This window comes from Xiphophorus couchianus, chromosome 19, assembly GCF_001444195.1.
Source record: "Xiphophorus couchianus chromosome 19, X_couchianus-1.0, whole genome shotgun sequence".
Taxonomy (NCBI): domain Eukaryota; kingdom Metazoa; phylum Chordata; class Actinopteri; order Cyprinodontiformes; family Poeciliidae; genus Xiphophorus; species Xiphophorus couchianus.
In genome coordinates this window covers 3,628,367-3,642,030 of record NC_040246.1, presented here as the reverse complement: position 1 = coordinate 3,642,030, position 13,664 = coordinate 3,628,367, and the positions used below count along the sequence as shown (strand labels likewise).

At 44.4% G+C, this 13,664-nt stretch overlaps 2 protein-coding genes across 4 annotated transcripts in view; both read left to right on the top strand.

The window, feature by feature from the left end:
• The window catches only part of LOC114134534 (ninein (GSK3B interacting protein)), a 28,626-nt gene that overhangs the window by 8,650 nt on the left and 6,312 nt on the right, over nt 1–13,664 (top strand). For 2 of the 3 annotated variants that reach the window (XM_028001204.1, XM_028001206.1), the window contains exons 5-25: nt 695–740; nt 823–998; nt 1,113–1,259; nt 2,361–2,519; nt 2,616–2,752; nt 2,890–3,030; nt 3,711–3,885; nt 3,992–4,102; nt 4,191–4,280; nt 4,374–4,509; nt 5,316–5,437; nt 5,903–6,939; nt 10,918–11,016; nt 11,331–11,400; nt 11,491–11,658; nt 11,740–11,856; nt 12,093–12,206; nt 12,689–12,835; nt 12,946–13,125; nt 13,245–13,379; nt 13,461–13,562. In XM_028001204.1, the coding sequence (XP_027857005.1) occupies nt 695–740; nt 823–998; nt 1,113–1,259; nt 2,361–2,519; nt 2,616–2,752; nt 2,890–3,030; nt 3,711–3,885; nt 3,992–4,102; nt 4,191–4,280; nt 4,374–4,509; nt 5,316–5,437; nt 5,903–6,939; nt 10,918–11,016; nt 11,331–11,400; nt 11,491–11,658; nt 11,740–11,856; nt 12,093–12,206; nt 12,689–12,835; nt 12,946–13,125; nt 13,245–13,379; nt 13,461–13,562 (3,609 nt within the window). The remainder of the gene's footprint in view (nt 1–694; nt 741–822; nt 999–1,112; nt 1,260–2,360; nt 2,520–2,615; nt 2,753–2,889; nt 3,031–3,710; nt 3,886–3,991; nt 4,103–4,190; nt 4,281–4,373; nt 4,510–5,315; nt 5,438–5,902; nt 6,940–10,917; nt 11,017–11,330; nt 11,401–11,490; nt 11,659–11,739; nt 11,857–12,092; nt 12,207–12,688; nt 12,836–12,945; nt 13,126–13,244; nt 13,380–13,460; nt 13,563–13,664) is intronic. The other variant, XM_028001205.1, reaches the window with a different exon arrangement.
• Nucleotides 8,333–10,906, top strand: LOC114134537 (rootletin-like). Its single transcript, XM_028001211.1, has one exon. The coding sequence runs from the start codon at nt 8,527–8,529 to the stop codon at nt 10,642–10,644; it is 2,118 nt and encodes a 705-aa protein (XP_027857012.1). The 5' UTR covers nt 8,333–8,526; the 3' UTR covers nt 10,645–10,906.

The window sequence follows — 13,664 nt, the reverse complement described above, 5'->3', positions numbered from 1 at the left end:
TTTGTCATTGATAATTTTATAACATGTAATACCATCAATATTTCCAGCCCTTGTTCTTACAGTGGAGTTTTCAGGGTGTCCGCACATCATTAAAAAGTCTTATATTATCATGTCTATGTAGTCCATCATGTCTTCCTGACGAGCAGTAGACATCTTTCATTACTGAAGTCTATGAATGGGGTAGGCAAGTATAAGCTATGACTTCAGCCTATTCATTTTTTTTCTTTTTGGTGAATTATTGGTTTGTAAAATAGTATTTTGTTTTGTTTCCTTTTTTCCCCGTCATGTAGTAAGTTTACCAAAAAATAAACTTGGTCTTAAAAGTTTATCTAAAATTAAGGCCTTAAAATGTCTTAGATTTAATTTGGCCTGTAATTTGGTCTTTTGTCTTGACAGAATTGTTTAATCTCATGTATTCTATGTATTTATTTATTTTTTTGTCGCGGACTTTTCTGTCAGGCAAAATTTCAGCCACACTTAGACTTGCTAGCTAGCGTTTCTTTTTTCTTTCTTTTTTTTTTCTTGTGTTATTCCGGATAAGTGCAATTTCATCGCCAGTTGGTTGGGAAAAATTTGCACATTTCTGTGGCGATGTAGGCCTTGAATTCAGTTCATAATGGTGTTAAAAGTATTACATTTTAGTTGGTGAAACTTTTAGAAACCCTGATTTTTGTGTTTTAATTTCCTCCGGCAGCGCTGGAATGCCCATGAAAGCAGCACAGAGGAGTACGAGGCGGAAGGTATGTCCGAGTCAGTCATTTCAGAAAGTTCCCCACACAGTGATGGTGCTTGGTGAAGACTGACTGTGCCTTTGTTGCGCAGGTCAAATGCATCTGTGGAACCCCGACGAGCCGAGCACGCCCCGGGGGTCCGTCGTCCCCCTGTCGGCCCGCTTGGAAGAGCGACTGCGTGAAGCTTGCGAGGAGCTGGCGATGGCGTGGGACGGAAGTGCCGCTCACTCTGAACTCCTGGCCTTGTGTGAACATTTGGGTCTAGAGGTGTGACAGAAACTGAAGAGTTGAATGCTAATCCTTCAACTTTACAAAGAAATTTCGTTTTAACATACCCTAAACTTAGTTTCAAACAACTGATGTTGTTTTTTTTTTTTTTAGGCCAACAGTGACGCTCTGCTCAGTGTCACTGACGACGGAGTGATGAATGTCCGAGAGTTCGTCTCCAGGGTCGTGAACAACAACAAACCGCTCTCACCCTCCGCCTCCACTCCCTATAGGCAACTTAAACGACATCATTCTACTCAGGTTGGTTCACTGACCGGAAGTGTTGGTACATATTGAACTTTTTCACAAATCTTGATGTATTTTAAGGGATTACACAAACTATTGCAGAATTGTAGTGCCGAAGGAAAATGATGCAAGTCTTCAAATGTATTTCTAATAAAACTCTGAAAAATGTGGTGTGCCTGTGTATTAAACCCTCAAGCAAAAGACTGTGTAACCGTCTTTTGCTTGGTCTACACGGTGAAGTTGAAAAGAACCTGGTAATGTCAGTTTTATTTATCCATTTCTATTAAATAAAAATACAAAAGAATTGATTCATTTGCTCAACTATGAACTTGACATGTAGTATTTTAGAGAAATAGATTATTCAGAATTTTAAAAAATCCATATGTAAAAAAATGTTCCCTTTTAAAAGAACTGTATACAATTTTCTCTAGTATTTGGGTTGTTTTCCAGAGTTTTGTCTTTTATTCTCAGGAGCAGGACGTGGGTCACAAAAAGCTTGCTATATTTAACCCACTTTTAGTAATGAGTGCAGCCAAGTGAGTAAAAGCTGCTGGATGTTTGTTCTATTTAAAAACAAGCAGGTTTATTAAAGCAGAGTCCTTTGTGTCTTACTTTTACATTCGTTTTTGAAAGCCCATGATTCAGTGGAAATCTCATTCTAAAAAAAAAGTTTTTTAATGTCCTTCTGCATCAACATAAACACTCTATAATTATAACAGGCTGCATAAAGTGTACATTGAATACCCCCGATACATGCAACCACAGTTGTATCAGTTGGATGTTTTGTTCAGCATCATGTGTAATGTTAGTTTTCTGCTTCATGTAACATTTTGCATGACTTGTCTGGCATGTTTGGCTTTTGTGACGCTAATGTTATGCAACAGACCTCAAAGTTCTGTACAGAATGGCTCCAATAGGGCTAAATTACCCACAAATGGATTGGTTTGTGTTGCTTTGTCACACAAATCCAAATGGAACAGTCTGAAAGCTTTCACCAAATGTGAAAAATAGTAAAACAGAAGCCGCCATTGTTTTTTGTTTTTTTTTAAAAAAAAGCTATAAGTTGGATCTCTGTAGTGTTTGTAGGTCTAAGATATGATTTGGTTTCGGTTGCAGCCGTTCGACGAGGGCGGCCGAAGGATCTCGGCTCTGACCAGCACCATCGGCATGCGTCTGTTCTCGACACTCGACGACGGGAGCGGTTTCACCCCGGCCGAATACGTTCTGGACGCCTGGATAGAGGAGGGGATAGAAAACAGCGCCGAGATTCTGCAGGTGCCACGCTGTAGTTCGACTCGGGCCGTCTTTCTGAACCAAGAAAAAAAGTGCAATTGTGTAAAACTATATGTATATATATATATTTTCCCTCAGGCTTTGAATTTCAATCTAGAAGGAAAACTGAGTCTCGGCGAACTCACCGTGGCCCTCGAAAACGAGCTGCTCAGCACCAAGAATCATGTTCACCAAGCAGCGCTAGCGAGCTTCAAAGCTGAGATCAGATACCTCCTGTGAGTAAGAGCAGCTGCTCATTCACATCTTTGAGACCATCCTGATAATCCAGTTGAAATCAAATGAAACCATGAAAACTACACGATGATGGATTTTATTTTGTTCTGGTGACCCAAACCTGTGTGGTTCCCCTCAGAGAGCAAGTCGACAGAGAAATCGGAGAGAAGAAAAAAATCCAGTCTGATCTGGAAAAAACGGAGAAGCAGAAGACTCAGCTTGCCACAGAAGTGGACGAGCATCACTCTGCAATAGAGCACATGAACAACCTCAACCTCAGGTCAGTTATCACCTCCGCTTTTCCTTTTTTTCTGATTTAAACACTGTAGATTTTAGAAAGCAGGGTATCCGTAACGTCTGCAAACATCTTGGATGCAATCATAATTTTAGACCTGAAAGATTTTGAAAACTATCTATTAAAGTATAGTTAGCAAAGTGCATCTGCTCTTTCATTGTGTGTTCTTTGGTTTTTGGGTTTCTTTGAGACAGATGTTTGATTTGTTGCTGTTGACTTTTGCACTGGTGTGACTAACGTCTTCTTTTTTTTTTTCATTTAGGTGCAACCAGAATGATCAACCGCTTCACATTTAACATTTCAGTTTCACTTGTTTTTATAACTGTCCATAAAAGTAACATTGACTTGTAAAGTTCTTTATTTGAAGCAGAGTTGTGCGAGGCTGGAAAAGTGTCTAAATGAGCTCAAATTTAGCCGTACAAACATCCCAAGATAAATGAAATGAAACAAAATCCAGCTTTTATGTTCATTCCTGTGGCACAGGAAATTAATTCTTCTGGTGTGTTTGTTCCTTCAAATTGACTTTCCATGAAAGTTTGAAGCACCCAGTTGGCTTTCTTTCAGAAATGACTCTTTATCGTACTGTTTTGTGGGATTTATCACGTGGAAACTTGTTTCTTTTTCTGTCCTAAATGTCCATTTACCCTTTTTATTGATGTGGGCAGGAAGCTTGAGCAGGACTACAAGGAGAAGCTGACGGCCATCCGGTCGGAGCTGACGAAGGAGATGGACCAGATGCAGCAGCAGGCGGGCCTGCAGCGCGAAGAACTGGAGGCGGAGATCCAGAAGATCCGGGAGGAGGAATCGTTACTCAGAGATCACCTCTCCATCTCAGTCAAGGTGCCAGAAGGGTGTCGAGTCACCTTGTTGGTTTTTATTTTACATTTATCCAAGAATTTAGAACACATACACACAAAAAAAAACTTAAACTGTTGTGTGTTTTCAGGAGAACAGGCGACTTGAGACGGAATTGCTCGACAGCACCGAAAAGCTAACAGAAGCACAAAGCCAAATAACCAAACTGCAGGCAAATTTGGAGAACATCATGAAAGACAAGGTGCAAAGTCCTTCTGGTTTTCCTGTTATGACACCTCAAAGCTACAGAGTATATCTCCACGCATAAAATATGTGGGATATTGTTCTAGTTTGGAGACCTGGACCCTGGCAGCGCTGACTTCTTTCTTCAGGAGGAGCGAATCAAACAGCTGCGCTGCGGTTACGAAGCACAGTGCAGGGTAACCGCCTCATGCTTGTTGTCCCGTCAGTTTAAAACCAAATTTATCTTCAGTGCATCATCTTCATTTAACTCCTTTCTGCTCACGCGGTAGGAGCTGCAGGACCGTATCGACGAGCTGCAGTCGGAGCTGCAGGGGTTTCACAGTCTAGGCCGAGCTCACGAGTCTGGCGGTAAACCTCTGTCCGAGGAGCTGGACAGCAAAAGCCCCGGCACCGAGTCCGACCCAGGTAGTCATGGGGGGAAAAAAAACTCCTCCTCTGGCGCTAAACACAGACTTTGCCATGTTTGTATCACGAACATGCATGATGTTTAAAGCAGGAATGCAGTTGGGTAATTTTCAAGCATTCATACATCGTAAAAAAAAACTAAACCTGAGCGTTGCTGTAACAATGCAGTAGGTAATTTACTGCATTAAATGACAGTTTTTATCATTTCCACTGCTTTGATTGTTGAAGCAGATTTATTCATGGTTTACCTGCTTCATTTGTTAAACAGCATATACTGAGCATGGGGGTGTGCAATACGAAACTAGAATTTTACCACGCTATTTTGTAGTACTATTGTGGTAGTGATAAATTATGATTAAAAAACTACTTATTACTTATTTTTTAGGTAATTGTTTGGCTGTGACGGCATGGCGCCGCATTCCTAGCATCGCAAACACAAAATGCTGTTCTTGAAAAATATTCCCATTTTGAACTAAGCTCCTTCAGAACTCCACTTACTTACAGAAGGGACTTATGCACCAAACTGCACACAGCGACTGATTTAATTATGTTTTCAAATTTATCATCTATCTACGCTATTGTGAAACAAATGGCAGAAGTAAAATTTGCAGTAATACTGTCGGTTTTGGGAGAATTTTTTTTTTTCAGTGTCGCTAATTGAAATTTATCGAGACAACAATAAAACAAAACTTTTCACGATAAATGATAAACGATGGGATAAATGCCCACCCCCCGGCTGGACACGTTGCCTGTCGTTGAACCAACTCCGTGATACTGAGACCAGCCGATCATGTGACCGTCTGCAGGTATTGGTCCAGATGAGGTCCAGCCTTTCAGCATGAGCCTGGAAGCTGAGATGATGCTGGAGCAGCTGAAGGAGCAGCACCTCCAGGAAACGGAGCACTTACAAAACCAACTTCAAAGCAAGGTTTGGCATCCATTATGCAGGCTTCTGTTCATGCCGTTTTCAGCTGGGGTGAAGACTGAAAGCTTTAGAGTCTGGAAAATTATGTAATTTAATGTTGTTGTTTTGTTTTTTTAAATTCTGGATTGCAAGTGAAAAAATTGCCTGTATTCTGACTTTTTTTCTATTGAATTCAAAGCATTTATATTGCATGAATGTACAACACACAATTTTACGACACTTCAAGAAAACAATTCAGTCCAATTGTACATGCATTCCACTATTAAACAGTGCAACCAGGTTCTGTTTCTTATTCAAATGAATAAGACATGGTGAACTTTAGGGATTTTTGTACTGTAAGTATTCCATCATAATCCCAAATAAAGAAATTAAAAGGCTTTGAAATATGGAGTAAAAGGAATTTTAAGAGTGGAAAAGTGTGGAATTTTTTCATAAAATATGCAAAAATCCCTTTTTTTCTTTGTTCAGATCACTGAATTTGAAAGGACTGTGGAAGAGCAGAAGGCGACCCACAAGGACCAGAAAGCTGCCCTGATCCTCCAGCACCAGGAGGAGGCCCGGGGTCTGAGGGAGCAGCTGGCCGGAGCTCAGAGCCACGCAGAGCGGCTTCAGAACCAGCTCCAGCAGGCGGAGCAGGACCGGACCCGTCTGGAGCAGGAGCTGGCCGCTGAGACAGAGGAGCTCCAGAACCAGCAGGAAGACGAAGCCACAAACCTCAGACAGCAGCTCCTGGAAGCTCACGCTCAGATCGCTGACCTGGAGGACCAGCTGAACTCACTGGAGAGCCAGCAGGCGGAGATGGACGAAAACCTCCTGGCCAAGATGGAGGAGCTGAAGAACCAACACACCGCGGAGGTTAGCAAGTTAACGGAGGAGCAAACACAACTGCAGCGGCAAAAGGACGAGTCGGAGCGGAGGTTGCTGGACGACTGGGAAAGGGAAAAGAGAGTCCTGGAGGAAAGCCACCAGAACAAACTTCAAGTCCAGCTAGAGGAGGCGAAGCTGCTGTTTGAGAAGGAGCAAAGTGAAATGGTGAAGACGTTAATGGAGCAGTGGCAGGAGGAGAGAGCGCAGCAGGACGAGCAGAACAGCAAGACTCTGCAGCTGCTGCTGGAGGAAGAGATGCTGCGACTGGTCAGGGAGCAAGAAGAGAAGGAGAACCAGCTGAGGGAGAGCTGGGCGAGCGAACGGGCGCTGCTCGAAAAGGAGAGGCTGCAGCTGCAGGAGCAGCTCCAGCAAAGGGAGAAACGGCTAAAGGAAGACTGGGAGAGGGAGAGGCTGCAGCTGGAAGAGGACTACGAAGGGATGATCCAGGAGAGGCTGAAGGAGGAGAGAGAGAAGCTCGAGGCTGAGAGAGAGGTGGAGAAGCTGATGGCGGAGGAGAGGGAGCGGCTGGAGGAGAGACACGGAGAGGCCCTGAGGGAGCTGAGCAACAAGCATGCCGAGGAGAGGGTCGCACTCAGCGCAGCGCTGGACCGACTGAGAGAGGACATCGCCAAAGAAAGGTGAGACCTGATGGTTAAAGTTTTAAAACTGGGAGGTTTTAAAAATCAACAGAGAAGTTTGGACTGTAGCTTGTAAAAGTTTTCAGACATCTTTGTAACTTTTCAACCATAGATGCTAATGTAGTTCAACTGGATTCCATCAGATGGACGAACTGGGGGCGTGCTGTGGTGGCGCAGGGGGTTAGCATGCCCCACCAGTTACGAAATTTCGTTCTGTATACACCCTGTGCATGCAAAATGACAATAAAGTCAGTCTAAGTCTAAGTCTAAGAACTAAAAAGTAATCCACAAATGACCTGTTTTCCCCTCTGGGCCAGTACTTTATAAAACCGATCGTTTGAGGTATTTATTATTTTCTACTATTCTTTTAGTAAAGTAATTCAGGCTCAGTCAAATTGGATGGAAAGGTTCTGTGAATATCAATATCTGCCCTGCAAAACACACAAATCTTACCAAGTGTTTTTGGTCTAGCTTCTACGGCAAACCTCTTAGTACTCTTTAAATAAAACAAAACTACTTCAACCTTTTCATCTGGAAATATCGTTTCAATAATTCATTAGTGTTGATGGAAAAAGTTACTTCCGCTGGCAGATTCTTTTACTCACAACATGAGGAAAATGTCTTGTTATAAAATAAGTAATTGGACTGAACAATTTCTTTTATTTTACAGCCAATGTAAGATAAATAATGAAGAAACTAACAAAAACAGTAGGTTGGTTATGCATGTAAAAAAAAAAAAGAAAGAATAAACTGCAACACAAATCTTCTTTCAGATAGTTCAGAAACTCTAAATATAATGTAAGATAAATAATGAAAAATGCTCAGAGCACAAAACATAGAATTAGATTGAGTAGATCTGCCCTTATGGATGACTTAGACTTAGACTGACTTTGTTGTCATTTTACATGCACAGGGTGTATACAGAACAAAATTTCGTTGCATATGGCTCAGGACAGTGTTTTGAGCTTCCAATGTTGTGAGGTTACTCCAGAATAAAATAAAATACAGTATAAAATATGAATATAAATCTAAATATAAAATATAAAGTGCAGGACTGACAGTAAAATAGAAGTTATTTAGCTCTGTACATGTGCAAGGTATAAAGTGGAGACCAGTTTTTGAGTGCAGTCCAGTTAAGAGCTCAGCAGTCTGATGGCAAGTAGGAAAAAGCTGTTTCGGAACCAGGTGGGCCTGCACCGGATGCTGCAGAACCTCTTTCCAGAGGGCAGCAGGGAGAACAGTCCATGGTGGGGGTGTGAGGGGTCACTGATGATGTTTCGGCCTCGGGACACGCAGCGCCGGGATGAAATGTCCTGAATGGAGGGAAGGGGGGCCCCGATGATCCTCTCTGTTGTCCGCACCACTCTCCTCACGTTCTTCCAACGAAATGGGCACATTGTTATAATACCCAATCTAGAATCTTTTTCGATATCGGGATGATACAGATATCAATATTGTATCGGTGCATTTCTAGTATTGGGTGTTCAAACATATACATCCAAATGTCTTTAAAATGTTTTTTTTTGTTACCCAGAAATAAAAACAAAGCAGACAAATGTCTTAATCTGCTACTGTAACAAACATTGAATGACCATGTACAGGAAGGAAGTTGAGATCAGCTTCACCCAGAGAATCAGAGAAGCAGAAGATCGATTCTCCTGCGATCAGGAATCCGCGGCGGAGCGCTTTCAGGCCCAACTCCTCAAACTCGAGCAGCACTACCAAAGCGAGCTGACGACCCTCTCTGAAAGCCACGCCGCGCAAAAGCTGCGCTGGGAAGCAGAAATGCAGAAAGTCCTCGAGGGCGCAGAAGAACGAAGGAAAGCAGCGGAGGAGACCGCGGCTGAAGAACGACAGCGACTCGATCGGGAGCAGGAAAACGAGCGACGAGAGCTTGAGAACGTCCACGGCGAAGAAACGGAAGCGCTAAGAACGGAGAACGAGCGACTCCGTAACGAACTGGAGGACGCTCTGAGCGGGGCCCAGAGGAAGGAAATTGAGCTCAGCATGCAGCTGAATGACCTGCACGGCCGGCTCCAGGAGAAACGCCAGCTGCTGGCCCAGTCCGAGGACAGAGTCCTTCAGGCGGAACTGCTGCTCAATCAAACGGTGGAAGACTTTAAGCAGGAGAGGGCCGAGCTTCTCGGCAGCAACTCGGAGCTGCAGGCAAAACACGATGAGGCGCTTTCCGGTGCGGAGAGGCTGGTCGAGGAGAGGATGCACCTGGTAACCGAGCGCGACGCATTGCAGGTGAAAGTCGAAGAGCTGGAGACACTTCTCAAGCAGGCAGCACTGGACTTTGAGCTGGAGCGGAAGGAGATCCTGGAGAATCTGGTGGTTCTAGAGGAAAAGTTGAGAGACGCTCGGGAAGTCGAGGCGCTCAGAGCGGAAAGAGATGTTCTTAAAAGCAAACTGGAGGAGCTACAGGTTGTATCCAGTACAAACAAAGAGGAATCCAAAGGTATAAATGTACTTATAATAAATCAAGACTACGAATCATGTCAAGCTCAGTCCGATCAGGACGAAGATGGATTGGAGAGATGCATAAATGCTGATCAGGAACTTGACGATGGCGATTTTGCCACCATTGAGGACCAAACGCACGAGCAGGACGGCCAAGACGGAGCGAAAGAAAACCAGGAAAACTGTTGCGCTTTCAGTGATGACAAAGTTGTTGATTCTCCTGATCAGAAACACAATTATTTATATGTAAAAAACAAATGCCAACCGGTTTCCCACGAGAGTCAGGGCGAGGACGTCTCCAGGCTTCAGGCATTTGCTGACAAAAATAAAGCAGCTGCTGAATCGCCCAACCAAGAGACCGAACCGCAAGAGGACGGCGAAAGCTGTCTGCACGGAGATCAGCAGCATCATGAGACTGAGGTTGTGGGTTTAATGCTGTGGGAGGCGGCAGGTGATCCAGCTGAGGTTGATTGTTTATCAGATGGCTCTCACAGCCAACAGGAAGGGGGTGAAAACCAGGAGATATCCGCACGCGACGGCGTGGAAACCGTTGAAGTGTTTGGCTGCGAGAACCAGGAGAGCCCTGCTCTGAACTTACAGGACTTGTACGACACCGCCAGAGAGGAGAACGTTCTGCTGCACGAGAAGATCGCCCTGCTTCAGCAGAAATCAGAAATACTAGAGAGTCTGTTGGCGCGCCACAGCGAAAAGTTGAAGAGCAGCCACCGGGCTCTGGAGGAAAACTACAAGCTCAAAGTGCAAGCGCTCCTGCTGATGGAGCACGTGAAGGAGCTGCAGGTGAAGAGCCTGAGAATGGCCGACCTCCAGATCCGGTACGAGGACTGCGCGTGCGAAAACGCCAAGCTGAAAGACCAAAACGACGCGCTGGAGAAGCGGGTCTGGAGCCTGGAGAGCAGGCTGGACGTTTTCCGCGAGTTCGGCGACCGGCGCGCCTCGCTGGTGGACGAGATCGGCAGGATGAGGGCGGAGAACGGTGAGCTCTTTCACCTGTTGAGCGAATTGGAGCGACAGGAGGACGGGCTTTCGGACTCGGACGCCAAGCCGGCGGAGGGACGCTCGGATGAGCCTCCTCTGCAGCCGGAGAAGAAATCCCGGGCGGGGTTTGGCGTCGAGGAATGCTGCAGGGAGTTTGAAGAGCGGAACAGCGAACTGCGCAGGACCATCGCAGAGCTGCAGGACGAGTCGCAGATAATAAGTGAAACCACTCGAGCTCATAGGTAAAGTGGGGGGAAAAACTAGGATCCTGAGTGGCGTCTGCTTCCCCGTCCCACTGGTGGTTCTGATGTTAGATCCACTCTCCATGTCTTCCCCCCCAGTCAGAACGTAGAGCCGCTTCCCCTGCCTGCGAAGCCCGAGATTACTTGAGCTAAGCTGCTTTCATCCTCGTAAAACCCCATCCTGAGTATTTGAATTCACCGTATGTGTTCAACACTAAGCTTACTTTGATTTAATATCTTGTAAAATGAGTTTCTAATGAAGTCCATCTTCCTTTAGATACAAAGCTACTCGTCTTGCAGAGGAAAACGTCTGTCTACAAAAAAACATCGCCGCTCTGAAGGAAGAAGACTTAAAGGAGGCCAAGGATGAGTTGATGTGAGCCTCTTTAATAAAATATTTTTTAAAAAACAACCAGTCCCATTAGTGGTGGGTCATAGGGTCTTAGAATTTGATCACAATATTTTGTGGTACTGTTGCAGTAACGATAAAAATCATGAAAATCTATTTAGTGCTTCTTTTTTATGGCAGCTGCATGGCTGTGACCGTGCGGCTCAGCATTCATAGCCCCAAAATTTTACTGTGGAGCCTGGAGGTCCTCCTCTTGTGACGGGAAATAAAACCTGCAGCTCATCACTTTTCTGCTTTTATTTTTTATTTTTTTGCCTGAACTCTCATTTCTCCCTTTGCAGACAAACCTTGGACCATTTGGAAAAAGAGAAGCTCGCAGCTCAACAAGCAGCTGACAGTTTCAATAAACAGGTAACAGAGTGCGTTTCTGAACAACGAGAGAGAGTCTGTCGTCAAGAGCCGTTGCTGGTAATGGATTTTAAGGGTTTGACTTTTCTCCAGATTTCAGATTTGCATTCGCAGAGCCAGCAGCTGGAGGACGACAACGGCTTCCTGGTGGAGAAAAACGCCCAAAGCGTCGCCGACATCGAGAGCCTGCGAGAGCAGCTGGCGGAGCAGATGAAGGAAAACAAGATGAGGGAGGCCCTCCACTCCGAGGAGAAAACCAAGGTCGGCAACACGGACCCCGCTCCCGTCCTGCTGTTGAGCCTGACGGTAGCTGGTAGTTGATTGGTGGTTGTTTTGTGCTAGATGGCAGCTTGTGTGTCTGCTCTGGAGGCAGAGTTTGACAAAGCTCTGAAGGAGTCCGCACAGCTGGAGGAGAGAAATGGCCAGCTCTCACAGCAGCTCTCTGACCTCAGGGAGAAGGTGAGCGGCTTAACGTGAGCGAGCCGGTTCGTTGGGAACGGGCTGAATACAAACGCACGCCACACTTTTCAGATCCTTATGTGTAGAATGGCATGAAAACCGTTTCCTCCCGCTGTACAACGACTTGTCTTTGTTGTAAAATGACAAACTGTTGCTGCACTCATACGTGTATTCTCTAAATGTTCTTAAAAGTTTTGAAACAACATTCAGGGGAACTTTTTTTTTTTTCATATCAGGCCTTCCACGTGGAATCGATGGAGAGTCAGCTCAGCAGTCTGGTAGAGGAGTGCAGGACGGTGGATAAGGAGAGTGCCGGTCTGCGCAGCCAGCTAGCTAAAGCTCAAGACCAGGTAAGAATCAAACATCCTCAACACTGAAAAAACACAAAATCCAAGTATATTTGGTCTAGTTTCTAATGCAAACACTTGAATAAGATTTAACTAACTTACTAGTAACTTTTCAGTAGGAAATGGGAGTTTGTTTTAAGTCAATAATCCCTTAATAATCTGATGAAAAAATGCTAGATATTAGGTAAGTAATCTGCCAGAGGAACAGGATATTTTCCCCTTTTTATAAGCTAAAATATCTTGTTCCACTGGCAGATTATTTCCCTGATAAGATTTTCTTTTTGCAGTGAATTATTTACTTGATGAATAAACTCAGTTTTGAAGTTTAAGTAGGTTTAGCTACAACTTTAGATTAAAAATAAGCCACATTTCACCAAGTTTAAATCACTTAACAGAAAGTATCGTGTCTACATGAAGAAGTCTAAGAGTTTTGAGTTGGAAAATGAATATTGAACTAGCCTTTCTCCCACCCCTTCTCCCTCCAGCTGATATCTGCAGATGAGAGCTTCAAGGTGGTAAACCGGCAGAGCGCCCGCCTCAAGTCAGACCTCCGCGTTCTGCAGCAGGAGAGGGATTCCCTGAAGCACGAGGTCGCAGTGCTGCACAAACAACTGCAGAATGCAAACGAGAAGGTGAGACTTTGTTTTCTCGGTTTTTTTAAAGAATGTTTAGCAAAAAACAGAAGTGCAAAAGTGTGATTTTATTTATTTATTTGTTTATTTTTCTTCTATTTTAATGTCAGAACCAAATTTTGGAGATGGCCCTGCACTCCAGTGGCCTGCAGAGTCAGAGCAGGAAGCTGAACAGAGAAGATATTTCCTGGGTGATGGAGAAGGAACAGCAGCTGCTGAGGCAAGAAAACGAGAAGCTTAAAGCTGAAGTCCACAACATCGGCAGCGACCTCCTCCAGTCCAGAGAGAAGGTTAGCTCACATCAACAAATAACGAGAGTTTAATGTAAAAAAAAAAAAAAAAAAAATGCAAAAAAATCTGGATAGATAGATCTTCGTGGTGTTTACATTTTTGAGCTTGTGCCTTTTAGATCCGACAGCTTGACGCCACGATCCTCTCGCTGAGCAAACAGAAACAGCAGAGCCATTCCTCCTTCCTGAAGGCCTTGGAACAGGAGAACTTCTTCCTGAAACAGCAGCTGGAAGCAAAAGCCGAGCTGCCACGGGTGAAAATCCGACTCCTTTCTCTGCTCATAAAGCATTCTGATAAAGCAGCAGTTTCCTGATGTCTATTAAATTTGTTTCAGGGCTGCGACGCTGAGCAAAGCCACGCAGACCTGGACAGTCTTTTGCAAGAAAACGAGTCACTCAAGACACAGATGGCTCGAATGTCAACACACATGATGGAGGTAAACTTTTAACTGCACACTTAGGAGTTTTGTCCTTGAAATGTATAATTAGGACTTAAAATAAACCCTCCAATTTTTTTCATACCACTTCTGTTTTCCGAT